Source organism: Mus musculus, chromosome 9 (genome assembly GCF_000001635.26).
Source record: "Mus musculus strain C57BL/6J chromosome 9, GRCm38.p6 C57BL/6J".
NCBI classification, from domain to species: Eukaryota; Metazoa; Chordata; class Mammalia; order Rodentia; family Muridae; genus Mus; species Mus musculus.
Genome location: NC_000075.6, coordinates 92,479,476 through 92,506,476, shown reverse-complemented (window position 1 = coordinate 92,506,476; position 27,001 = coordinate 92,479,476). Strand labels below are relative to the sequence as shown.

The window sequence follows — 27,001 nt, the reverse complement described above, 5'->3', positions numbered from 1 at the left end:
CTTTTGAAGGGGGAACCAGGAAAGGGGACAACATTTGAAATGTAAATAAAGTAAATATCTAATTAAAAATGACTTCCCAGATCAGAAAGCTACATAGTCACTATTACACCTATCAATCAACCAAACAACTAAAGGCAAAGCCTTCATCCTATAAACCCTATGTATTATCTTCCAGTAACCACCATTCCCAATACAGCTGCAACTGTAGAGGACCGAAAAAAACTTGCTTGATTAACATCTTTAATTCTTTCCAGAGACTACTGTAATAGCTGCAGGTAGGCCATCTAGCAACCTTAGATTTTCTTTGGTTTTCTTCTGGAAAGAAATGTCTAAAACACCATAACAGATTCCTATTTCCCGATCCAGCATCTTTCTCTGCTAGCAACTGATTGTTCTGCAAGGGGGTTAGGGGGAAGTCAACTCGTATCTGCCTAGGTTCCTGGACCAACCTCAAAGACATTTATTGAATGCTTAGCTGCGAGCTAAGTCTCTGATTATTATCAGTTACACTATATGAACAGTGAAGACACACTGTAAACACTGAAGGCAACCTTTTCAGACTTGGTATGTTTCTTTAAAACAATAGATTTATTTACTTTATATCTCTGTGTGTGTGCATTCATGTGTATGTATGTGTAAGCCTGGGTGTGTGTGCATGTACATACATGTCTGCAAGGTGTCCTCAAAGGCCAGAGGAGGACATCTGAAACCCTGGAACAGGAGTTAGAGGTAGTTATGATCTGCCTGATGTGGGTGCAGGAAATCAAACCGGTCCTCTGCAAGAGCAGTAAGTTCTCTTAACCACTGTGCCATCTCTCTAGCCCCTTCAGAGGTTGTTATAAGCAAGTAAATAAATTATATTTCTGAAGATTTTGTGTTCTGAGAATAAGAAGAAAATGACTTTGGAGAACTGGAAGTTTTTAAATTAATTAATCTTTAATTTTTGGAGTTGCAAAGTGTTAACTTCATACCTATACAATGTACAAAGATCAACTCAGGGTGCTGAGCATTTCCACTTCCAAAGACAAGCAAATCGTAATCATAATTATTTATGAAGTATAGTGTCATATTCCAACACATATACAATATACACTGATGAGATTGGGGTAATCAGTATCTCCTTATCATTTCTCTGTGGTTGCAGACATTGAACTCCTCCTTCCTCCCTATTAAAAAGCCTACGTTACTCTAGACAGTTCTAAGCTGTGCTGTAGAATGCTACTGCTCCTTTAATGGGTTTCTGGTACGAGTTAAGCAATCTCTCATCATTTCTTCCTCCACATCTGGGTGACCACTTCTAGTATAACCCTTTCATTTTCACTCCTGGATGTTTGTTGAAAGAAAATAGCACCATCATTCAAAGAAACATGTGCACATCCAAGCTTATTGCTACATAATTCACCATGACTAAGATGTGAAGTTAGGTAACTACTCACCAATGGATGGACAGAGGAAGAAAATATGGTTTGCATCATATATCAGAATATTATGTAGCCACAAACATGCTGGAACTGTCAGCAAACTGATGCAACTGAGAACATCATGTTAAGTGAAATTAGACTCAGAAAGATATACTGCAGTTCTTTATTTCATGGGTGGAAATTTTCTTGTCATAGGGGCAAGACATGCTTTTCTGGGGTGACTACCTATGAAGAAAAGAAGAAAGCTGCCTTGAGATAGGGAAAGCCAAGTGTAGGCTTGTTCACACACACACACACACACACACACGGGTAAATGGGAAGCTAGAGCATTTGCAGAGGAATTAATTCAATTTTCTAAATCTCTAAAAGTGGGCTTGTGATAAAGGCAGGAATAGGGTAAGGAACTCAAGTCAGTCAGAGATTCTGGAACAAGCTAAGTTTTGTAGTTTGAGGAGTCGTGATTCACTTCTAATAGATGGTTTCCCAGACAACACAGCAACCAGAATGTAGGGCATTCCTCTAGCCAGTCTTGTTATAAGTAATTCTCCACCAGGAATAAATGTTTACTTTAAAATAAACACACACATGCAAATGGTCCCATTTGTAAAAGTGCTCGGGTTTAACAGTGAACATATGTGTACACCCAGACAGAGGATACGGCTGCTCTTATTTCTTTTGAGTGGCTGGGTGTGTTGTGGTTTGTTTACTTTGTGAAGACTCTAAAAACAATCCTGAGTTTGGAATGATTAAATTACCATTTAGGAGGATGTCCCAAAGTAATGAGATTTCCCTGATCTCTGAAAACAGAAATGGACTTTAATGCTGGAATTTAGAGGTTTGGTGGGGTGGGTGGTGGGTGGTAGGTGGTGGGGACATCCTCATGGAGACTGGAGGGGGGGCGAGGAGGTATTGGAAGTGGGACAGTCGGAGGGTGGACCAGAAGGGGAAATTAAATCTGGAGTGTAAAACATTAAAATAAATAAATAAATAAATAAATAAATGATAAAGAAAAGAAAAGAAAAGAAAAGAAAAGAAAAGAAAAGAAAAGAAAAGAAAGGGAAGGGAAGGGAAGGGAAGGGAAGGGAAGGGAAGGGAAGGGAAGGAAAGGAAAGGAAAGGAAAGGAAAGGAAAGGAAAGGAAAGGAAAGGAAAGGAAAGGAAAGGAAGAAAGAAAACAGAAGAACAGAAGAAAGAAAAAAACAGAAGGAAGGAAGAGAGAGAAAGAAAGAGAGAGTGAGAAAGAGCTGGTTGAGACTTAAAGAAACGTAGATCCTAACACAGTTTTTCAAATTTCCTTTACTTTGCTTCTCCGACTGGAAGGATCTTCCCTTAAGTGTTGTCTGTGACTCAGCAGTAGGTTCTGGTGACTTAATGCTTCCATTTACCCAGGATGGGAACATGACTGTTTCCTCAGTCAGTGATTCCCAGTTACGGATGGCAGCAGCCACAGGACAAACAAGCATGTGGCTTGGCGTTCATCTATTTTTTTTCCCCTCTCAGAAAATCAGTACTTACAGTTAGCCAGCTTAGCAGACATTTTTTTTTCTTAAATCTCTTAGGATATTTCTTGGCTACTGTGCTTTGACACGGTACAAAAGGCTAACTACATGTATCTTGCATACAGCGAAGCAAATGCGTCTCTACATTTTTACATCACTGTTACATCAAGGTCTAAAAATCCAGTCTGATCCATCAAAGTCTCACCATAATGCTGTCACCAAAGCTATTACGTCACTGTGGAATTCATTCTCTAGATACAGCAAGGGAGAGTAAAGAACTTCCTGCCAAAGAGGCACACGCATGATATTCACAGTTGAGTATCATTCAGTTGCAGTGTAAGCATTTGTTATCATTTTCAGTCATGTTCCGGTATTGGTTGTGTGATAGAGTTTGTACACTGGTAGTGTTAATAATCTTTTTTTTTTCAGAAGGAGATTGCATTGTTTTTATTGGAAAATGACACTGAAATCAGTAATCAGGAGATAAATGTACATGAATTAACTGTGCTCTGAAGTTCATTTCCATATGAGTAATAAGTAGCAAGAAAAAGGGACCTGAGTTCTACACACACATACACAGACACACATACACAGACACACACACAGACACACACACACACAGGCACACACACAGACACACACACAGACACACAAACATACACACACACACACACACACACACACACACAGTAGCCCACCTGCACTGTCTTGATTTAGAATCACTTGCATGATGGAAAAAAAAAGATTAGCAAAATCTCAAGCAAGTTCAGTTGGTTTAGAGGAGGAAGAATTGAAGTTGGGCTGGAAGAAATATTAATGGGGTTTGGGAGTCATTTGCCTATTTATTGAGTTGAGTGTCGGAATGAGCAGAGGAATCAGGCTTGTTTTGATATTCAGGGCTTGTGTAGAAGGTTATACCATGGATATTTTCAGTGGACATTAGCTAAGAGACTCTTCTCTGATTTCCCTTCAAACCCCATTCCTTTTCTCCTTCTTTGCAGACAACATTGATCTTCAGTGATGCGTTTGTAGGGTTCCAAGACTTCACAGATAAATTCCTAAGGAAATATGACTCGATTCTCTCCCGGTTACACTGGATTTTCACCAAAGATATTCAGGAAAGCAATACCTATTTTATTGTAACTAAGAGTAACTAAGTATCGTATATTTTCTGCAACATGCCTACATTAAAAATTGATGTATGAGGCCTGGAGAGATGGCTGAGTTAATAGTATGTACTATTCTTTCAAATGACCAGATTTTCTTTTCAGCTCCCATTTAAAGCCAGCTCTATGATCGGGTGCTTTCACACTCCAAGGATACCTATTCCCCTGTGCAAAAACCCTCCCTACATATTTATAATTGAAAATAATAAATACTTAAAAATATTGATGCTGAAATCAACATTTATGTGTGTACTTGTTAAGAGATAGGGTCTCATTATGTAGCTCAGGCTGACCTTGAACTCAGGATTCCTCCTGCCTTAACTTCCACAGAGCTGGGATTACAGGCATGGGCAAGACACTGGATTTGAAATTTGTGATTAACTTTATGTCTTATAGTCCACATAGCAATTTCGCTAAAATTCATGAAAGCAAGAGAATATATTTTATCAGTTTATATGCAAATTGGGTGCAAGTTCCCTGGAGGCTTGATGCCATGAGCAGATATTTGCACATTTGATGGCAGGATCTATTCTCCTGGGGTCTGATCTGATATGTGACCCCTGTGCAAAGGTTTTTTGAGCCCATAAGTTGAGAATGACTGCCTTGGTGATACCTCAATCGTCACATTCAGCATACACACATATAAATTAGTTTTTCAAAAGCATTAGTGTTGTCGGGTAAATCTTTTGTAGTTGTGCTTAAAGGTAGGAGTCCTCCAGTTCAGACAACATTCAAATACTTCATGTTTTCCATTCAAGTTACCACTGGGTTGTCTGATAGCTATGGGGTAGCATTACTTCATCTAAGAAGCCCTAGGCACTAGTCCTTAATTCTACTATCTTGTAGAATTCTATTTCCTGAGACCTGCTCACAGGGTAAGAATCTGTCTGTGCCAAGCATGATATAGGCAATGGAGTCCATGGGGAGGAGGATGGACTAGATCATTGGCAAAAGACCTGAGTGTTTACTTGTCTGATACTCCCTTTTAAATAGTTAGAGAACACAGCTAGGGATGTAGAAGTGATTATTTATTTATATGAAATACACTCATAGATTTTCCTGCTTTGAAATTGCGCACACGCACATGCACTCGCGCAAGTAAGTACACGCGCACAAATGAAACATACCCTTTTAAACTTTTTACATAAAAGTTATCATTTGTGTAATAGTTACCTGGAACAGATGTATTATCTTTATTGTTAAAGATCATTACAGGGGCTAGAGAGATAGCTCAGCACCCAATGGTACCTTATAATCACCTGTAATCCCAGTTCCAAGACATCTGATGGCTCGTTTGACCTTTATACATACACATGGGCACTCATATACACACACACAAAAAAAAAATCTTTTTTTTTTTTTGAATTACCACAAGTTGGAAACATGTTCACTTTCTTTTACAAAATGATGTTGTTGTTGTTTGTTTGTTTGTTTGTTTTGTTTTGGTTTTTTTCTACATACCGCTGGTCTGTCTGCATAGCCTTGAGTTGTCAACGTCATCCTCAGAACTCCCAGCATCACAGGGTTCATTATAGCAGGGGTGGGATGAATCCAAATGAAAGCCAAACCCAACGGCTTCTTTCTCAGAAAGGACAAGGTGTTCTTGGGAACTTCTTAGGCTCCACATTAAAGGCTCTGTCTACTGAATTACTGGGCAAGCTTCATGTGTGGTTTCCCACCAAGTGACTGAGTGGTGGGAAACAGACAACTGTGATGTCTGGCTTTTCTCGCTGCCTAGTGATAAACTGACTTGCAGAGCCCTGTGAAGGAAGAACATAGCAGTTGATGAGGTCGACGCTTTGTGCCCTGCCTAGGTTGGACCCCCCACAGCAGTGAGGGTGTCTCTCTCTGGGTGCTGGTGTATTTATGTACACTGACCTCAAGAGTACGGAAAAACAAATTCGAAAACTAAGAATAAACTCAAAATACCAATGTTGCGTTAAATGTTTCAAAGCTCTGGGAGAGTCTTGACTTTATGACAAGGAAGCAGGAAAAAGAAAAACAAAACCGACAAAACAAATAAACAAACAAAAATGGAGAACTGTGTTTTCTCTCCTTGTTTCTCTGAGTTTCCAGGGTACTTTGGACATATGACCTTGGTCTCTTCTGACATCAATGGGAGGAGAGGGCCTTGGTCCTGTGAAGGTTTGATGCCCCAGTGTAGGCGAATGCTAGGCCAGTGAGGCGGAAGTGGATAGGTGGGTGGGGGAGTACCCTCATAGAAGCAGGGGAATGGGGGATGGGAAGGGGGTTTGCAGAGGGGAAAACGGGAAAGGGGAAAACATTTGAAATGTAAATAAACAAAATAAAAAATAAATAATTAAAAAAATCCTTCATTGAAGATTAGAATGAAACACGAGTGGTCCTAGATGCCCTTTCTAGGTTCAAATCCTTACATCTCATAGATCAGAACAGATGGAGTCTTCTTGACTGAGAAAATAATTGTGGTTCACTAGTGAAATCCACAGGCCTGTGCTGCCCCCTACCGTTCAGTGTCATATTCCGTCTTCGGACACCACGGGTGGGAGGCTGCAAAAGGGGTAAGACTTTGTTCTTAAGTCGCTTCTCCCAAGTACCCTCCCTTTGCGTATTCCCACAGCGATCAACAGTATGAAAGACAGTACAACTTCAATCTCTTCTTACATGTTATGCAAGAATTGAAGCTCTCATTAGCCTTCATGGTTAGTGAAGAGAATTTAGACAAACTTTTTAAGAACTTGTTCAGTGAAAACGTCCTGTAATTTGACAAATGAGCTTTATCCGAGCCTCAGTAATTGGGGAGCTGGAAAATTAAATGAATCTTAAATGAATTTGGGAGGAACAAAAGCTCCGTGAAGCTGGACCTTCAATGTGAATCTTCTGCAAGGATAATTAACTTATATCATCTTTAATTGTAGTGAGGTTGGAATGGTGCAGGTCTAGAGCTCAATTATAATTTACCTTGGGCCAGTTATAATAGCCACCGAAATAGCTGTATCTTGCCCACCTCAGTAGCCAAACCTGCTGTGACCCGTAAAAGCATTTGGAACACACTAACTTAGCAGAACACCTCCTTCTGCCAACTCCAAAATTAAGAGCACAACAAAGCATGTGAAAACATGGCTCAGATCCTCTGCTTTGCTGTCGCCTGCCTCTCTGATGTCCCCACCAGTGTGGCTGGAGAAGATTAGATTTATGATGTTCTTGCTGCTGTAAAGCCCCATGAAAATGCTTCAGCACTGAACAAGGAATTCGGGGTTACTAAATCTGTGGTCACAGTCCAGAACCAACAACTTCTTGTTCCCTTTGAGATGAGAGTTATGTTTCAGCATTAACAACCTTTTCAACAGCAATACTAGAAATTTTAAGCATTTAAAGACAATCTACAATATAATCATGTGATGGCTACAAAGATGACGCTCTCTCAAATCGAAACAGAACTCACATAGTGCAATAATCTGCGGACACAGTGCAATGGTTTGATGCTTATGTTATAGAACTTTCCCTATATATCGGGAACTTCACGCTGTTTTTAAAAACAGTTTCTTTCTATGCTGCTACAATTGCAAGCTAAATAATCTTAAAATTCTCTTACTGGCAGAAGCCTAGAAAGTCTGGTTGTAGTATGAACCAAACATATTGACGGCAAAGTGCAGTTCACATCTGGAAGAGTAAGGGTTTAGTAGAGGCTAAAAGTGAGAAGCAATCTCAATGCCTGACTATGAAGAGAGGCTGCACGGGTTTCTACAGTCCGTTTTAACAAATTGAGTAAAATTTACCCTATCTCTGATTCACTATCCAGAATGAGGCTGGTGGTCAGCCTTGAGCTTACCAAGGTGTGGTTTTAGAACACAGACTCACCAACAAAACAGAAAGCCCTAGAGGTACACACTGGTACAAAGGGTGAAATTCATCCATTGCTAAGTGGCCACAAAGGCAATTATGTATGATGAATATATTGTATTATATTATACCATATCATATTATATTATAAATATTGTATTTATATGTAATATTTTATATTAATTATGTCTAATTAATAATATCTTATTGTCACTCATACTATAGAAAGGAAAAATTAAATTACTTTTGGAGAAATTAAAAACCACATATTCTCCTCATTGTTTAGGATTTCATATTTAGAAACATATGTTGTCACAGGAAGGGTGTTCATTTGGTACCCCTGGGGCACTAATAGGAAGGAAACTGAACTCTGAGGAAAGCACACCTCACACAGGCCTCCTCTGTGCCCCAAGCCCTTCCCAACTGTATTCTAGCATTTCAAACCACATGAACACATGCTGCCCCTCTGTTCTCTTTCTGTTTTTTTATATGCCATTAATGTGAAAATTGTCAAAACACTACCCAGAACAGAGCACAGTGGTTAAGGTGTAACCTTGTGTAGACAGTAAAATGTGTAAACATTTGCAGAATTCTCAACTTGGTCTTCTCCACCCTACAGCAAAAGTCTCATAGTGCCTATCAAACAGGTCTATTTTCATCAATGACATGGGTCACTATCGAATAACAAAAGCTTCCTAATGAACCATATTAAATAAGCTAGACAGTGTCTGGGCTTCATGCATTACTATGACAAATAGCCAGTCTATTTTTTTTTTTTTTTTTGGTTTTTTGAGACAGGGTTTCTCTGTGCAGTCCTGGCTGTCCTGGAACTCACTCTGTAGACCAGGCTGGCCTCGAACTCAGAAATCCACCTGCCTCTGCCTCCCAAGTGCTGGGATTAAAGGCATGAGCCACCACTGCCCGGCTCAGATTGACTTTTAAAATGGTAACTACAATGGAATCCAGTTGCACACACGTGTGGCTGCATAATTTATCCGCACTTCCAGATGCTTTCTCTGCCATGTGATACAGACAGCCTTAATAATTTGGTTGGGGCAGTAGTGTATTATATGGCACAGTCGCAGCAGTACATCCTTGTATCAGTACTTCAAAGGGCCAGTGTCTACTGCAGTTAATAGAGATGTGTGTTCTAAAGATCTATCTTAACCAAAAACCATTGTAAACAGTAGTAGTTAGGTATTGTTTTTGTGTGTGTGCTTCCATTTGCTTTTCAGTTCAGTGCCTAAATTTAGTAGATAATCAATTAAATGATTATTGATGGGATAAAAGAATGAAAGGATTGACCTATGCTTAGTGGCTACTCTAATAATACTTCACAAACATATGATATTTTTTCGTCTTTCTCAAATATTGATGGGACATTGAGCACATGCTCCTCTTAACCATGCCTGGTGATGCCGGGTACCACATTACTCACCCCCACTTTGAATGGATGTATCACTTCGCTTCTCTCGTGTATGAGATTTGCATAGAAGAGAGGCCTAGAGGCACATGGGAAATGCACTGTGAGTTATGGGAAAAGGTTCAAGGGAGATTAAGTTTCAGTGGAATGCTCTGCCATAGATGAGACGTTCCTCCCATGGCTTAAGGACCATCACAAAAGAGGGAACAGAACTAGTATGAGAGTGGAAGGTTAGGGAAAATGGAGCCAAACAGTGTCTTCTGGCATGACAGAACTACTACACTGATGAATTCACAGCAATTGTGATGGACTGTACAAGACCCATACTAGATCAAATCAGTTAACATTCTAGCCTGGAGTGGAACACCCGAGTTGTTATGGACAGTTGATCTCTGCCAGGAAAGAGATTCAATTTTCATTAAGGGTATGGCCTCTAGCAGGTCAACTATACTCTAGTGAATAGCCCCACACCAAGGATGGCATGGGCAACATAAATTGGATAATAGGTCATTTAAAGTGTAAATAAAAAGATGGATATGAAGTTGAAGTTGGGTAGGGAGGTGGAAAGCTCTGGGAGGAGAAGCATGGGTACAACAATAAATAGGAAGTGCACAGAGTGGGAGAAAATATTTTCCAGCAGTACATACAATAAAGGATTTTTTTTAAGCCAAGGAAACAAATGTCCTAATTCAAAAATTGATGAGGGAGAAACATTTTGAACTGCAATGGTGTCCTGCCTGCAGGACATGCTAGTGGTCCAATGCTTATGGGAATAACCAACAGATATCTCCTTTGACTTAAGGCACATTTCAAGAGATGGAACTTGCAGCTGACCTACCTGGGTGACCAACAACCTAAAACTAGAGAGTTCAAGGACCTAGTTCAAATCCTATTGTTCTTTTTTTATTTTAAAGTATCAATAAAATAACCCCTAATGACATTTTGCTATACTCATAGATCAGTGCCTTACCCAGCTATTATCACAGAACTGTCATCCTGCTGTGAATGGACATACATACAGAGACTCATGGCCAGATAATATGCAGAGAATGAGAGACAGTGGTACACTCAACCCTAAAGGGGATGTCTCCATCAAATTCTTCCCCTTAGGGTTCAGGGAGCCCCATGGAAGTGGAGACAGAAAGAGTGTATGAACCACAGAGATTGGAGGACACAAAGAAAACAAGGCCCTTTAAATCAATGCAATCACAGCTTAATGAATTCTCAGAGACTGAGATGGATGCACGGGACCTGCAAAGTCTGTGCTGGTCGCCTGTATAAACGTTATGGCTTTTAGTTTATTGCATTTATGAGATTTCTGAGTACGTGAATGAATGGGTTTCTGATTCTTGTGCCCTCTCTTGGGCTTTCCCCCTTCTATTTGTCTTATTTTATCATATAATACCACTTTTAGATATATTGTCTCTAATGAGAGACAGAAAGGGAGTGTATCCAGATGGGAGGGGTAGGGAGGAGGAACTGCGCAGAATAAAGGAAGGGGAAAGCATCACCAGGATATATTATGTGAGAGAAAACCCCATTTACCATAAAAGGGAAAAAAATAAATCTAAGGAGTTCTCAGAAGAAATACAAATGGACCAGAAATATGTCAAAAATGTTCAACATCCTTAGCAAATTAATGAAGTGAAAATTAAAGATTTCATCTTATCCCAGTCTAGATCAAGAAAATAACTAAGAGCAAATACTGAAGGCTGTGTGGAAAGGAGGGACCTCGTTCACTGTTGCTGGGACTGTAAAGTGGTGTAAAGCTCCATAGAAAATACTCATAAAGTGAAATGCAAATTTCCTCTATGTCCCTCCTATACTCGTCCTTATCATGTGCCCAAAGGACTGGGTATCCTGCTCTAAAGATACTTGCTCAACCATTTTCACTGTCCTCTACTTGGATTAGGTAGGAAATAGAAACAATCTACATAGTCCATCAGCTGATGAATAGATGGTGACTACCTGCCCAGTGGTGGTACCACTTAAAATGGCCTGGGACCTTCCCCATCCAATAATTAAGAAGCTTGCCAGCGAGACAATCTTACAAAGACATTTTTTCAATTGTGGTTTTCTTGTCAGCTACTCTATCTTGTATCAAGGTGACAACCAAGCCAACTAGGGCACTGTTGCCTTTGGCTGTCTTCCAGAAAAAGAAGATAAACACTGTTGCTGAACACACTATGCACTTAGGACAGACAACTTGGAGGAATTGAGGTGGAACCAACTTGGAAGCTTCCTTCTGGAGGACTAGCTTTCAAAGTATCCAAAGGTGCTATACAATCCTGGGGGAGGGGAGCAGAGGGCAGAGAACTAACCAATAGTCATACTCATCATGTGCTGGCTTGATGTTTGTGAACTTGACACAAGGCACAGTCATTTGGAAAGGAGTTTCAGTTGAGAAATTGCCTGCCAGCAAGATTGTAGAGCCTTTTCTTTTCTTTTCTTTTCTTTTCTTTTCTTTTCTTTTCTTTTCTTTTCTTTTCTTTTCTTTTGTTTTTTGTTGTTTGTTGTTTGTTTTGTTTTGTTTTGTTTTGTTTTGTTTTGTTTTGTTTTGTTTTGCTTCGAGACAGGTTTTCTCTGTATAGCCCTGGCTGTCCTGGAACTCACACTGTAGATCAGGCTGGCCTTGAACTCAGAAATCCACCTACCTCTGCCTCCCAAGTGCTGGGATTAAAGGCGTGCACCACCACACACAGCAAGCATTTTCTTAATTAATGATATGAGAAGGTTCATCTCACTTGGAGGCAGTGCCATGCCTTGGACAGTGATCTTGGATCTTGAATAAGAAAGCAGGCTGATGGGCTGGAGAGATGGCTCAGCCATTAAAGGCTAGGCTCACAACCAAAAAATATAAGAAAGAAGGCTGAGGAAGCCACAAAAAGCAAGCTAGTAAGCAGCGCTCCTCCATGGTCTCTGCTTCAGTTCATGCGTCTAAGTTCCTGTCTTGACTTCCATGGACTGTGAAGTAGAAGTCTAAGTGAAAGAAACCCAAGTGGCTTTTGATTGTGGTGCTTTGTCACAGAAATAGAAACTCTAAGACACAGCTGTAATGTATACAAACTATAACAATGACCAGAATGGTAAAATATACCCAAGGTTACAATAGTGGCACTTATATCCCTGGAGTAACCAATAGCTGTCTAATTAGATTTAAATCCTGCTTAATAGGAAGGGATTCATGCCCTAACCGATAACCCACGGATGGTGATGTTGTAGACTCTAAAGGAGGACCTGTGACAGCCATTTTCTTAAAGGAGTATAATTCCCACTTGCACCCTAAGGATTTATCTTAATATCAGAGATAAGTGTAGCTCTCGTCTCTCAAAGAAGAGTCTCAAAAATAATATTTTAATAACTTTTTAAAAGAATTTTGATCATATGACTATTGTGATCATATTTACTTCCATATCTTCCCCAAAGTCATCCCAGCCCTTGTCCTAACATCTAAATTTTATGTTTTCTTCTTTATCTGTTTTTTCTTTCAGAAGACAATATATCATAGCAGATGTCCTTTGGCTTGTGTTATCTTTTGGCCTCATCTTCTGTGATGTTCCCTGAGTCTTAGGCATAGGAACTGTGTTGTAAATGTGGAATAGGAGAGACAAGGAAATAAGAGAAGGGTGGGAAGATGGTGGAAATGATGCAAATTTATTACTCACATATGAAAATCTTAAAAAAAAAAAAAGAAAAGAAGCTCCTTTGATACAAGTGTGAAGAGAATTTTAAGCAAATAGAAACTAATACATACACTTGCCAAAGAAGCAACAAATAAAGGCTGTTCTGGAAGAAGACAACTATTCAGAGAACTGACCATGGGGAGTCCATCTTCAAATGATAGAGCTACAACACAGGGAACATCTCTGAAGACGGGTAGAAAGATTGTACAAACCACAGGAGAGCAAGGTTTGAAGTGAGATATTTTCTATCCATGGCAGGGAGCACCCTAGAGATCATAACACGGTCTTCTAAATAAACCTGTACAATGGCAAATACTAATGGACACTGCTGCCTGGAAGGGGGAAGTCTCATAGGACCTCTCCAATAGACGAAGAGCTTCTCTCAATTAATAGCCCCTAATACATTATCCAATTCTTAGTGGTTGATCATACACATAAGAACAATGCTAACTGGACTTATCAAGCTGTGTGTGAGTGTGTCCGTTGACTAAAGAAGAGCTTATGTATTTGAGGAGAGGGAAGAACAAGGAAATTGTTGGAGAGAATATGAGGTAGAAATATTAAAATATAGAACTCATATGAAATTGTCAATATAACAAAACAAGTGTAAAAACTATACAAGTACAAAATCAAAGTGGGTCTGAAGCAGGGGTGCAGGGATGTGGAAGTGGACTTAGGCAAAGTTAGTGGGAAGGGTTAAGGTGAACATGATAAAAATACACTTATAAAATTATCAAATTATTGAAAATATATTCAAAAGAAATGTTAGTTATTATTCTACTTGTAATTGTTACTGCACTTGTGTAATTGATTTATTAGTAAATCTATACAAGAATGCAAACAGCTTGCTCAGTAGATAAGAAATTCCCTAAAAATCTCTCTAGAAAGCATTCAGATTCAGTCATGAATAATTTCAGAAAATAAGATAAAATACCATCTTACTATTAGTTCTATCACATATTTATTTAAAAGTCTAAGAAACCTGAGAAAACAAGAAAACACTGATCTTTTAGAAAACAAGTTGTTTATTTTTTAGTTAAGTAGGCTGTCTTGATACAGTGAAATTCTACTGCGTTACAGAAATTGCATGACTTATGTTAAAGAATTCTGCTGTTAGAGAAGTATTAGCATCATGAACACTGAAGTATGGAGCACAGAAATATGAAGCATTCTGACTTTCACTATCAACGTGATGCAAAGTGCTAGAATGGGGTGTGGGTGGGCAAAGGACAGGCTTATACGTGAGCTCTCAGAATTCTGTTTATCTGGTTTATATGCAAAATACAAGATGTCATACAGAAATCATGTATGTCTAGTTAAAATTAGAGGTACATTTTAACATTTAAGGTAGTTTTTAGTCAAGAACTCATGATTTTTTTTAAATAAAAACTCAACAGCAGCAAGTAGATAACTGAGGAGAACAATCTTTCTCATAAAAACATTAGTATAATTAAAGCTGAAGCACCTGCTATTTCAAAAAGGCCTGTTGGCTACATCTCTTCTCTCAGGATAATTCAACCCAAGAGCACTTAATCCTTTTTAAATAAACTCTAAGAGAATATATCCATTAAAAAAAAAACCCATACAGCATCTATGTGTAGGTCGACAGCAAAGGCATGAAACTCATTAATTAAATCAGTGATTCATACATACACTGTCCTTAGTACAAGTCTGCTGGTCTTCCATAGTCCTCATTGATAATCTGGAGAAAATATGGAAGCAACAAATTTACTGTGTCTTCTTACTGATTGCATATAATGAGTTGTTTACCACGCAAAGCGTCACCAGTATTAAAGCAATGACAGGATTTACATATTCAGCTTTAATAAACTGTTGGTCACAAGGACATCCTGGTCATTAGATGGATTTCGAAAAAAAAAAATAGCAAGTGAGATACAAAAATACAATAGGTAATTCCAGACATCAGTATAAACAGTTAGATAAAAGGCAAGTGTAAATACGAGAGTCCACACTAATTCTGCTGAGTAAGCAAACACACAACATGTGTAAGATGCCAAGAACTTATTTGGCTGTAGCTCTGATCAACTTTCCCTGGTACCCTCATCCTACCTTCATATACAGGTAGCTCCACATTGCCCAGTTGAGGGTATGAAGAAATATGCATAGAAAATATAAACTGCCTATAAAGAGAATACATTTTATTTTGTAATAAAATAAAATTCCCCACTGAGAACTTTAGGAACTTGTATGCATGTTGCAGAATGATGTTCTGGTGCACACAGACACACACACACACACAAAACATTTTCTGAGCACATTAAAGCACATTATTTCTGTGCACTTTTTGGCTCCTAAAGATGAAGACTAAGAGTAGCAGTCCTCTCACCTGGAATCAAGTTTTTCCTAATGAAGAAGAAAGGGACAGGTACAGAAGATGTGTTGTGACCTGTCAAGTTGAGAACCAAGGGTTTCACTTTCCCATAGCTCACATGCCTATAGCTGTAATGCTTGTATCTGTATATGTTTATTTGGCTAATGGAGTAGAGATTTCAGAATAACCTAGTGCCTCAAGAAGCTAAATACTCAACTGAGACACATGTCAAGCCAGAGAAATATATGTGCTAATAACAGAAAGCTATACATAAGCTGAATGCAAATTACTCATTTTTTTTCAATTGATGATTTGTTTGATCCTCTATCTTGACATACGTCGCGGAGGAGGTCGTTCAAAGTACATGAAGTCCTGAAATTGGAGAAGGAATTATATTTAGATTGAGAGATGGTTGGCAGATAGATAGAAATAATTATATTAATGCATTTAATAGCCTTCGCAATTTATCATGAGAATATCCTATTCCGGTAAATAAATCTAATGAAATATTTATGAGTTCAGCTAATGTGTGAGAATGCAGGCAGATAATAAGCTTTTCATATTCAGCACCAATTAAAATGTTATCATTAACTGATGGAAAAGCTCAGGGAAGCCGAAGGAGGATGGAACACCAGTGAGCATGACTGCAGTTGGCATGCAAGAGAAAAAAAAAGGGGGCAGCTGCTTTCTAGTTACTTTATTATATTGATTTTCACAGGACAGCTGTTTTAAAGTAGTGAGAATGATAACCAATAGGAAACAAAGCCAACTGCACCCACTGTCTACCTGCCACCTTCCAGGTGTGCCCCAGCCGACTTTACACAGCTAAGAAAGGTCACCCTAGAAAGGTCATTATTTTTGTCCCTGCTACAAATGAGTAAAATCAGTCACCCAGTGCCAACCGTGGGCCTAGAAATGGCACAGACAGAAGCTGGCCAGGTTTCAAAATGAATTTTCTGCTATAGAATACTGCTTCCCATCATAAGGAATGATTCTCTCAATGCCACAGAGAAGGGCTTACAATGAGGAAGCAAGAGCCGAAAATCATTGCTTTCATCTTCACATCCAGGGCCAAAGGGAAGCGAATCTCAAAGTGGTCAGCATTTACCATCGTTGATAAAAAGCCATTCCACTTCCTTATAATACTGCCGATGTTAGACACGCCATCTAGAGAGTTGATCTGCAATGCCAAGAACAGGGCTTTATGAAAAGCATCAGGGGATGTGGCTCTGCCCCTTTCTTAGAAGCAGTTCGTGCAGTGATCCTATATAATGCAGGAACGAACATAATTTCAGACAAGAAACTTTTGTGTTAAGTGTCTTGAAACTGTTAAGTAACTGAGCTGAGATATACCTTAAAATCTTTAACCTAGTGAACTTTCCTAATCCTTAAATATCCTTTGGGGATTTCTATCAATAGGTACAGTTTGAATTGGTAATTAAATTCTTTTCTGTAGCAGAGGAAGAGAATTTGGGAATACAAAGTCACTTCCAACCAAGGGAACCTATAAGCAAAACTAAGAGGTCTGTACTATACACTGCAGACCACTCACTCAAGCCTTTGTGGGCCATTCCCACCCTATCTTAGCAGAGCATGGTTTAAAAATGGGCTCCAGCGTTAAAAAGAGAGACACTGACACTGAACTCAGTAGAAATACCCCAAACACAGCTGCCAATATTACTCACAATGAAATGATCGCACACAGCCCACACCAGGAATGTGGTTTGTTATTTTCTACAATGCTATTAACAAGTGAGCAATGTTTCATTTCACAGTGATATGAAATAAAAACTAAGGAAAGCTTTCTGTTATCATAGGAAATGGGAGAAGGAATAAGTTTAGTGTATCCCAAGCCTCACCGTTTTAAAGGAATTAGAGCAAGCTCCCTATCTCCCAAACCTCAGGGCTTCTTTTCTAACATTCCTGGGATAAATGCAAAATCAAATGACCTTGATTGAGAAAATGTTATAACATAACCCTATCGTTCATTATATCCATGCCCCTATGAATGTACTAAGGGCTACATTCCTTGGACTTTTGCATTTCAAAATACATGTATGCATTCTAGAAATCATTAGCAAGGAAAGAGATGACATACACCAAGAATAAATTGATACAGCCAGGCTGTTTATTCCCAAAAGTTTTCATGTTCTAAATGGGGATAAAATGGTTCTAAAAAGGCAACGCCACTCACATTTTGAAAAACGTCAAGTAACCATGAGGAACCACGTGCAAAGGGTTGATGCCAACTCATAAGTAATTCTTTCTTCTTAGTACCTGACTGACTCACATGAAAATCCACTGAAGAGCATGGCAGGGTCTGATGTAGAACGCAGAAGTGAGGAGAGCAGAAGCCCCATTTGGACATATATTTACCTCAAAAACAGAATCGGAGCCACAGCCGTAGGTTGCACACGGACCCCTCACTCTCATCATACTCTCTTTCTTCTCATTCTGGATGCTATAAGAGGCTCTGCACAAGTTCCAGTGTTCTGCAACAAAGCCAATGGTGACCCCAGGAGGACATTGCACTTCCAGCTGCGTACGAAACAGTGACAGTGGTTCGGATGCTTTTTGTGCACAATGCACACCAGTGTCACTCACACGCACGTACACACATATGCCGCCCCCCCCCCCCCCAATTCATGCATGCACACATCTGGATATGTTCTTAGTCATTCAAGGGCAAGGAGAATAAATGTTGGGAAGGAAAGACTTGTGTTTCCCTGGGGGCCGTTTGCAGGGTTGTCTTTCAGAAAGCACTCGAAAGAGGTGAGGTCATGTTTCACTGTGGGACAAAGAACAGGCTTAATTACCCACTCAATTGCTTGATATAATATTTCAGTTATCTAATCTCAGTGCTTCTCTCAGGACACACAGCAGTGTCTGGACAAATACACCACCTCTCCCAGCCAACCCTGAAGGACTTGAGGCAAAGAAGACCCTAAATGAATGTACTGGTACTCATGTGGCTGGCCACAATAATGACCTTTGTTTCATCTAGGACCCTCATGTTTTCTAACTCCATTAGGTGTGACCAGTTAACTTAAAAAAAAATCTTAACCAGAAAACCTAAATCTCCTACACACAACTATAACAAAACAAAAACACAAGAGAATGAAGCATTGTGAAAACTGTAAGACTGCCCCCCGCTTCCACCTTTGAGGCGAATGTGTTCCAAGGCATTAGTAGTCTCCTCAAGTACAAAGGGTTCTGAACTCAATATTTAGCATGATTTACAATAAACACATGCTCTAGCAAAGTTTAATCTATCAATTAGTCACTGTACAGAACTAACAAAAGAACAGTTCCAACACTCTGTCTTATAGTAGAAATCATGTGAATGTCCCCTTTCAACTGCCACTGCGTGCATGGCATGTACACCTTTGACACTCTGCACAAAAGAATAATTCATGTTCCAGAATTCCCCATTCAGCTTATGACTTGCTTATTTCTGGAACTTGCCGTTGGCATTTCAGACTACAGTTGTCTACAGTAGTTAAAAGCACAGAAAGTACAATTGCCGATGGGGTGGGGTGCTGTGCTGTCACAGTTAAAAACCTCTGTGTAGAGGTAGATAACTGCATTTTATTAAAGATTTTAAAATATTGTCCACTATCCTGTTATATTTAATTATCTGTACATTAAAATTTTATAAAAGATGAGACCTTCTCTCTCTCTCTCTCTCTCTCTCTCTCTCTCTCTCTCTCTCTCTCTCTCTCTTTCTCGCTCTCTTTTTAGTTTTGTTTTTGTTTTTCAAGACAAGGTTTCTCTGTATAGCCCTGGCTGTACTGGAACTCACTTTGTAGACCAAGCTGGCCTCGAACTCAGAAATCTGTCTGCTGCTGCCTCCCGAGTGCTGGGATTAAAGTCGTGAGCCCTCTTTTAATAACAAGAGTTATATAGACTAAATTCTTTCTTTAAGAAGTCCAGCGTGAAAGGGTCATTGCTGTCCTGCTTTCTTCTGCACTTTCAGAAGGCTGTTGGGAATGGATTTTATACAGCATTGGACATTGTCAGAGCCATTACACACACACACACACACACACACACACTATTCATATATATTATTCAAATGTATATAATTGTACCTGTACAAAGGATTAAATTTGATAGTTCCTTAGAACCAAAATTTCATAAATGTTTAAGCCTATGAGACTTTAAAATACTCCCCAAGGCTGCGCGTTAGTGAAGTACTAGGCTGTGGAAGTGACCATTGGATGCTTCCCTTCTCATGACTTCCTTGAGGAACAAACTGCAGAGCTTCAGAATGAAATAGTGGCTGCCAAAAAACTAGTGGTGAAAGCGAGGATGAGTGGGAAGTTTGTTAATGGAGATCATTTCCGTAGTAATGAAACTGGCGACATTGTGGGCCACAAAGCAAGCCTTAACAAATACAGAGAATTGAGACGCTTCCTTATAGTCTGTCAGACCACAACAGAATAAAACTAGAAACAGCGTGAAGGAAAACTATAGAAATGACACCAGTACTCGCACACTTTCTATGAACACTGGATCACTGAAGAAATCAAGGAGAAACTTGAAATAATAATACATTCAAGTTGAAATAACAACAAAGCTTCTCAAATAACCAGGACGCAGACGGGGCAGTTCTAAGGGAAATGTTGGAGCTGGGAAGGCCCCCGTTAAAGGTCAGCTCTCAAATAATCTAATGAGTCACTTAAAGGTTCTGGAAAGTTAACAGCAAGCCCAGTCAAAATGAGGTAGATGGTAAGTAATTATAAAGATTAGGGCAGAAAACTGATAACTTAAAAAGATACACAAGCTCAACTAAAATACTTTATTTTTGAAAAGATGAACAAGATTGAAAGATCCCTAGCCACATGAGCCAAAATAAAAAGAGGGCAAAATTTAACAAAATTACAGACAAGGGAGAGGAATTAAAACAAAGTCCAATGTAATCCAAAAGTACCTTTAGGCAATGCTATGAAAACTTTCCGAACAGCTTAATGCATATCATCTGCAAAAATTAAATCAAGAAGATATAAATAACTTAATCAGAACAGTAATAACCAACAAGATTAACTGAGCAAAGGTAGTGTGTTCCCTTGGTATCAAAACCATATAATGGCAGAACATAAAAGAAACCCACAGAACACTAGGCAGAAACCTCTCAGGAAAATACTGGAAACTGAATTCAAGAACTCATTAAGAAGATCATACTTCATGACCAGTGATTATATTTCATGATCCATTTCAAGTGGCCAAGAACCCGGGTCATGCTTATAGAAGAAAATCTACTATTACTGAGCTAACAGAACATAGCAATAAAATGACTCTCAGTGACCTATTGCTATACCCATCGCTTCACTTGACCCTCATCAGAAAAGCTTCTTGAAGCAGATGGGAAATAACACAGAGACCCACAAGTGGCCAATATACAGAGATAAGGATGTGGGTTCATTCAGCTCTAAATGGAATGTCTCCATCTACACCTACAATCTCAGGTCTTAGGATCTATGCAGAAGAGGAGGTAGAAATGTTCTAAGAACCAAGAGTGATAAATGACTCTAAGGGAACAGCATCTTCAGGACACATGGCCTCACAGAGACTGGGACACATGTACAAGTTTGTTATTGTTTTTTTCTTGATTGCTTGCTTGTTTTCTGCAACAATTCTTTTTTCTGGACCTGCGTTATGGCACACGAGAAAGACCAAACCACAACACAGCGCATGCACACTGTATGTCTAACTCTACCATCTTCAGGGTACTTCTGGATGGCATTACATCTACTTTTAAGACTTTTTTTTTTTTTTTTTTTTTTTTTTTTTTTTTGCAGAAAACTGTAGGCTGTGATTGGCTCCTGCAATCAAAAGTCCTTCCCCATTTGTCATCTGTGGAATATGTTGATACCATTGTATAACATATGATTACTGTCCTTCCCTATAAGTACCTAATTCATCAGAAAGTAACTACTGCCAAAGCAGCCTCAAGTTGTACTTGATGCTCCCACCCCAGCCCTGCCACCTATCTAGCACATAAGGAGAGGAAAACTGTTAAGGTCTGTCTTGTGATATAATTAAGCTTCCTTCCTCTCCCCTAGTTTCAGTTTCATTCTGAGCAGTAGGGCTAGAAAGCTTTCCTTCATGTTTAGGAAGAAGACCAACCATTGTGTCAAGGGCAGATCAGGAAGCAACTCTGAATCCCACCCCTGGTCTCTGACCTCTTGTCTTGCACAGGGGCAGCAGAAGCAACAGCAGGTGCATCGGAAAGGCCTCTGCATGGTCATGATCTCTCGGCCCAGGCAGTCAGTGACCCGGAGCACAAAGGGTCGTAGGTTCCGATAGGCATTCCTGGTAAAGTCATCTGTGTCTTCAGTTACGATATAGACCATCTGGTCTATGTTGTTCTTGATGTCATATCTATTATTAGTTTCAAAACGTGTCATCACTAAAAGTTAGAATGAGAAAAGGATCTTAAGTTAGAACCAGCTGAGACAGGCTTCAGACAGCCTTCGTTATTTAATGAAAGAAGATAAAGGAAGGAGAAGAAGGATGAAGAGAAGGAGGACAATGAAAACGATGAAGACGACAATGAAGACGACGACAAAGACGACGAAGGAGACAGAGGAGGAGGAGAAGTAGTAGTTGTAGTACTTGTGGTAGTAGTGGTGATAGTAGTATGATTGGAGCTGAAAGCCAAAAAGATTTTTAAAAATTTCAGGTGAAAAGGTGAAATACAACCATGTGAGCCATTAAGCATTCTCAAAATGTCAAACATTTGCTAGGTTTATGAAATTATTTTCACAGTTTTCCCACATAAAAGTAATAGATAATACAATGTTCCTGAAATATTGGAATCCAGAAAATGTTAATAATAAAACCAGTTTAACGAATCACACATCAGACTATGATTTAATCAGCTCATGAAATGGACAAAATGACTGGAGACATGGTACTTGTGAATACGAAAATAAATTCAGAATGACCAAAGCCAGCTCCTACCTTGAGCACAAGGGACCTGCAGGGAGCTGAGAACCAAGCCACCTGACTATGATCGTCTTTCCAGGGGTCCATAGATGAAAGATCATCAGTGCATGGAATAGCAATAGATAAGACTCTATATAATAATTCACTCTACTGCTTTTATGAATATAAAGTAACAGAGAATAGTCTTCTCTCTCTGAATCACTAGAAAAGGCCATCAACATAAAATGAGGGACTAGGTATGAAGTAATACAAATTTCCATCTGATTAAAATACCTCTAATCAAAACACAATGTGAATCAGGACAAAGTTATACATACGTTCCAGAGGCTCAACATGCTGAAGAACGTGTATGTTGTCCAACTGTGGGGACAGAACAAAAGCAATTAGAAGACAGAAAGACAGAATTATGTGCTTGGGGTTCAGGGGTGTTAAAGAGAGTCTGAGATGTTGAGAGGGAGCCATGGACTGAACATTCTATGATCCTCTCTCTTTGTCTAGTTTTCTCTTCTTATTTTGTTTTTCATTTTTTCTTTTTCTTTTTTCTCCTTTTTTCGAGACATGGTTTCTCTGTATATCCCTGATTGTCCTGGAACTCACTCTGTAGACCAGGCTGGACTCGAATTCAGAAACTTGCCAGTTTCTGCCTCCTAAGTGCTGGGATTGAGGGCGTGCGCCACCATTGCCCAGCTGTTTTTCTTTTCTTTTTTTTTTAAAATATTTTTTATTATTACGTATTTTCCTCAATTACATTTAGAATGCTATCCCAAAAGTCCCCCATACTCTCCCCCACCCCCACTTCCCTACCCACCCATTCCCATTTTTTGGCCCTGGCATTCCCCTGTACTTGGGCATATAAAGTTTGCGTGTCCAATGGGTCTCTCTTTGCAGTGATGGCCGACTAGGCCATCTTTTGATACATATGCAGCTAAAGACAAGAGCTACAGGGTACTGGTTAGTTCATAATGTTGTTCCACCTACAGGGTTGCAGATCTCTTTAGCTCCTTGGATACGTTCTCTAGCTCGTAAGTAAGTGGCATGGCATCAGGTTAGTGACTCTCATTCTTAGTTTTCTAATTTTTTTCAGAAAGCCATATTGAATAATTTTACAGTTATTTGTGTTGCTTCAAGAGGAATGAATGTGTCCTATGAACGCATTCTTGTATGCACTGTCTACCTGCAAATCCACCATCGCCTGCATCGCCTGCCTCTACTGTCAGTGACTTATCTCCCTGTTTGCTCTAGCCAACGTCTTGCTCCCTGTCCTTAAACCCCATGGTCATACTTCATAGAAAATATTTTGGATCTATTAGAGTACCTGAGCTAAGTATTCCAAACCAGGAGGGCAGTTGGGCACAGGAGCTGGCCCTGCCATCCACATTATGGGAGCAGGCTGATTCGTCACAGGATATTTGCCAGGTTGGTACTGGATTGGATGGGTGCCACCAGTGGGATGGTACAAGGGGATGGCACCGGGCTGCTGGGGAATGTAGTATCCCATAGGCAAGCCTGCAGAAGGAGAGGCAACTGGTCCAGCAGGGCCTGTGTTCTCAAGCAGATGAAAATATCAGTTTAGTGTATTAGAAGTTATATAATTTTTACACGAGGAAATAACCATGCAACATGTTTTTAAAGAAAGTAGACCTGCTGATCTCTGACTGTGTACCCAAATATCTACCAGGTACTAAGGGAGCTGTTGGCATATTAGTTCACCTGATACTCTGAAAACTTATGATGTCAGAGTGCCCATTTCACAGATATAGAAATACAGTTCGACACACTGAGAAACAAGACAGCCTCTCACCGTGTGAGGCTTTTCCTTTGGGAATCATAAATGCATTCCATTGGTTTTAATGCAATTAGCACGAGGTCTAACATGCAACTATTACTGTCATTTTGCAGCTTATTGCAAAGGGGCCCATAGCCATCTCTGCTGGGTTGGCTGCTCAGTCGGTTCTCTTTGTCCTTTCATCTGGTCTTCAGGCAGTTTCTCTCAGGATCAGTTTCTTACATTTTGTTTCTTCATCAGACTACTACAAGTGGAGTGGTTTCAACAACTATTCCCTTCCCTGGCTTTAAGCTGGGAACCCCAAGATCAGCTGCATATCTAGACTGTGCTCACTCACCCTCTTTGTGGCCACCCTTCATGGATAACCAGGTCATCAATCTCATGTCATCTCTCAAAAAAACCACTAAGTCCACCCCAACAGTTTCACTCTCATGACCTCGGCAAACCTCAAAGAAAAGATACTACCTCCCCAGCCTTTCTTATAGGTCCCAGCTGGTGAACATGGGGTAGGGTTATAAGATGCTCAGTCCAAAGTACTTATCCATATTTATGACCCATGCTCCACACCCCACCACAATCCAACATCTGATGAACTCTGTCTCTGTCATTATAAATCATTCAAGCTCCCAGGAACAGCACTTGCCAATGGTTTTTAAAGAGGAGTATTGAGAATAATAAAATGCTACAAAATAACTAATGTACAACGTTGTCCTCCACCAGGGCTGCTTAGGTCATGTTTGCTACAGAGGACCGGAGTACAGAAAAACAAAAACAACGGAACTAAATTTCAAAACTTGGTTGTTTAAACGTAATACTTTCAAATGTGTAAGACAAACATTTTGGGGTTGTTTCTTTAATTGTGCCACAAAGTATAGTAAGTGTTTCAAAAATAGCCTGGAGTTCTCAAAACAGAGATTCCTAGCCCAGTTTCCATTTATCAAACACAATGTCCAAGTAAAAATAACGAAGTATCTCAATTTCTTTCCTCCTCTAAATGTATAACTCAGTGGGCTTTGCTGCTGCTGCTGCTGTTGCTGCTGCTTTTTCTGCCAGCAAAGCCGAGCAATCATCCCCATTGACTAAATACAGATGATTTATCATCCATTAACAGCCACTCTTATTTCTTCTTCTCTTGTCTCTGGAAACCATGCTCTGTGGTCTGCCTAGGGTGGGCATGCCCTGTAGATGGTAGTGTACAGTGTGTAAACTGCAGATCAGGTTTCTCTCCATCTGTATGTCTTCAAATTTTATTCATGTTATAGCACATGCATTGCATTTGCAATACTTCACTCTTTTTATGGTTGATTAGCATTCTGCAATGTGGAATATATAGGATTATTTGTGTTAATTATCTCATGGACACTTGGGTTGGCTTCACTTGTAATCATAACAACACTGCTGTCATCATTCACATACACATTTCATGTACACATTTGGTATGAACATTTTTTTCTAGCAACTTAGGGAGGAAAGGGTTTATTTCATCTCACAGTCTGCCATGAAGGGGCAGTCAGGGCAGAACTCAAGGCAGGAACTGAAGTAGAGGCCATAGAGGAGGGCTGTTTACTGGCTTGATTCCCATTGCTTCGTTTTATTTTATTTTATTTTATTTTATTTTATTTTATTTTATTTTATTTTATTTTATGTCTGAGTGTTCTGCTGCACATACATCTACAGGCCAGAGAAGGGCATCAGATCCCCTTATAGATAGTTCTGAGCCACCATGTGATTGCTGGGAATTGAACTCAAGACCTCTGGAAAAGCAGCCAGTGCTCTTAACCACTGAGCCATCTCATAAGTCTATGGACATCCTGACTGGACTGGAACTCTCTCCAGACAAGGCTGGCTTTACACTTATAGAGATCCTCCTGTCTCTGCCTCCCCAGTGCTGGGATTAAAAGCATCCATTGAAGAATTAAAGGCTGGTAGCTCTTCTTGGGCTGAGCACTGAGTAATTTGCTGAAGGACACCAGCTAGTATATGTCAAATGGAGAATTCAAACACTCTGACTACTAAGATATCCCTTTTAAAGCATTTTTGAAAGTTAGCTTACAACATGCTTTTTCTAAGCTCCCTCATCCTTACTATTCCCTTGATGGTTTTCCCCTCTCTAAAGCATCTCTCATTTTGTTTCCGTGTCATATGTATTCTATTACACTATATTGGTTCTCCTTCCAATTTATCTGCTGATAGACATGTAAGCTAGACCCATTGCTGATGGACACAAAGGCTGGATCTGTTGTTGGTGGATACCTAGGTAAGTATTTTTATGGCATTCTGACTTAGAGTTCTTCTGGTCCATAACCAGGAATGATATGGCTGAGTCATATGCCAGTTCTGTTCATCTTTCTGAGAAAGCTCCACATGATTTCTATTGTGTCTGCATGAATCTACATGTTCAGTCCATCAGCCTTGAATAATGACTCCTCTTTCTCTACACATTCTCTCCAGCATTTGCTAACTTTTTTAAAAGAAATAATGGCCATTCTGACTGGGCTAAGACAATATCAATAAAATTTAATTTGCATATCCCTGAAAGTAGAAATGTTGAATAGCTTTTCAAATATTTTTCTAGGGGCTAGCCAGATGCCTAAGTGGGTAAAACCACTTGCAATACAAGTCTGAGATCCTGAGTTCAATCCTTAGAACTCAGTAAGAAGAGAGAACCAACTTCCAGAGTTGGCCCCTGACCTCCACACACTCACTGTGACCATTTGTGTTTGTGCATCTTCCCACTGGGTAATGAAATCTTCAAAGTGTTTTGGAGGGTTTGAGTTTCTTCTTCTGAACTGCCCACTCAGTTCATTAGCCATTTACAGATCAGGTTTTTGCTGATTTTTGTAGGGTTTAAAAAATTATTCTAGATATTAGTATTCTATCTGACGTGCAGTTGACAATGTTTTCTCCACTCTGTAGGCT

At 39.6% G+C, this 27,001-nt stretch overlaps 1 protein-coding gene across 2 annotated transcripts in view; it reads right to left on the bottom strand.

Moving 5' to 3' along the window:
* Positions 1–12,963: 12,963 nt before the first annotated feature.
* Plscr4 (phospholipid scramblase 4) overlaps positions 12,964–27,001 on the bottom strand; it is a 36,142-nt gene continuing 22,104 nt past the window's right edge. The window contains exons 4-9 of one of the 2 annotated variants that reach the window (XM_006511130.3): positions 23,612–23,802; positions 22,614–22,656; positions 21,531–21,757; positions 17,722–17,883; positions 16,367–16,525; positions 12,964–15,717 (exon numbers count right to left, since the gene is read on the bottom strand). In XM_006511130.3, the coding sequence (XP_006511193.1) occupies positions 15,670–15,717; positions 16,367–16,525; positions 17,722–17,883; positions 21,531–21,757; positions 22,614–22,656; positions 23,612–23,802 (830 nt within the window). In that variant the 3' untranslated portion in view covers positions 12,964–15,669. Of the gene's footprint in view, positions 15,718–16,366; positions 16,526–17,721; positions 17,884–21,530; positions 21,758–22,613; positions 22,657–23,611; positions 23,836–27,001 lie in introns of both variants that reach the window. The other variant, NM_178711.3, reaches the window with a different exon arrangement.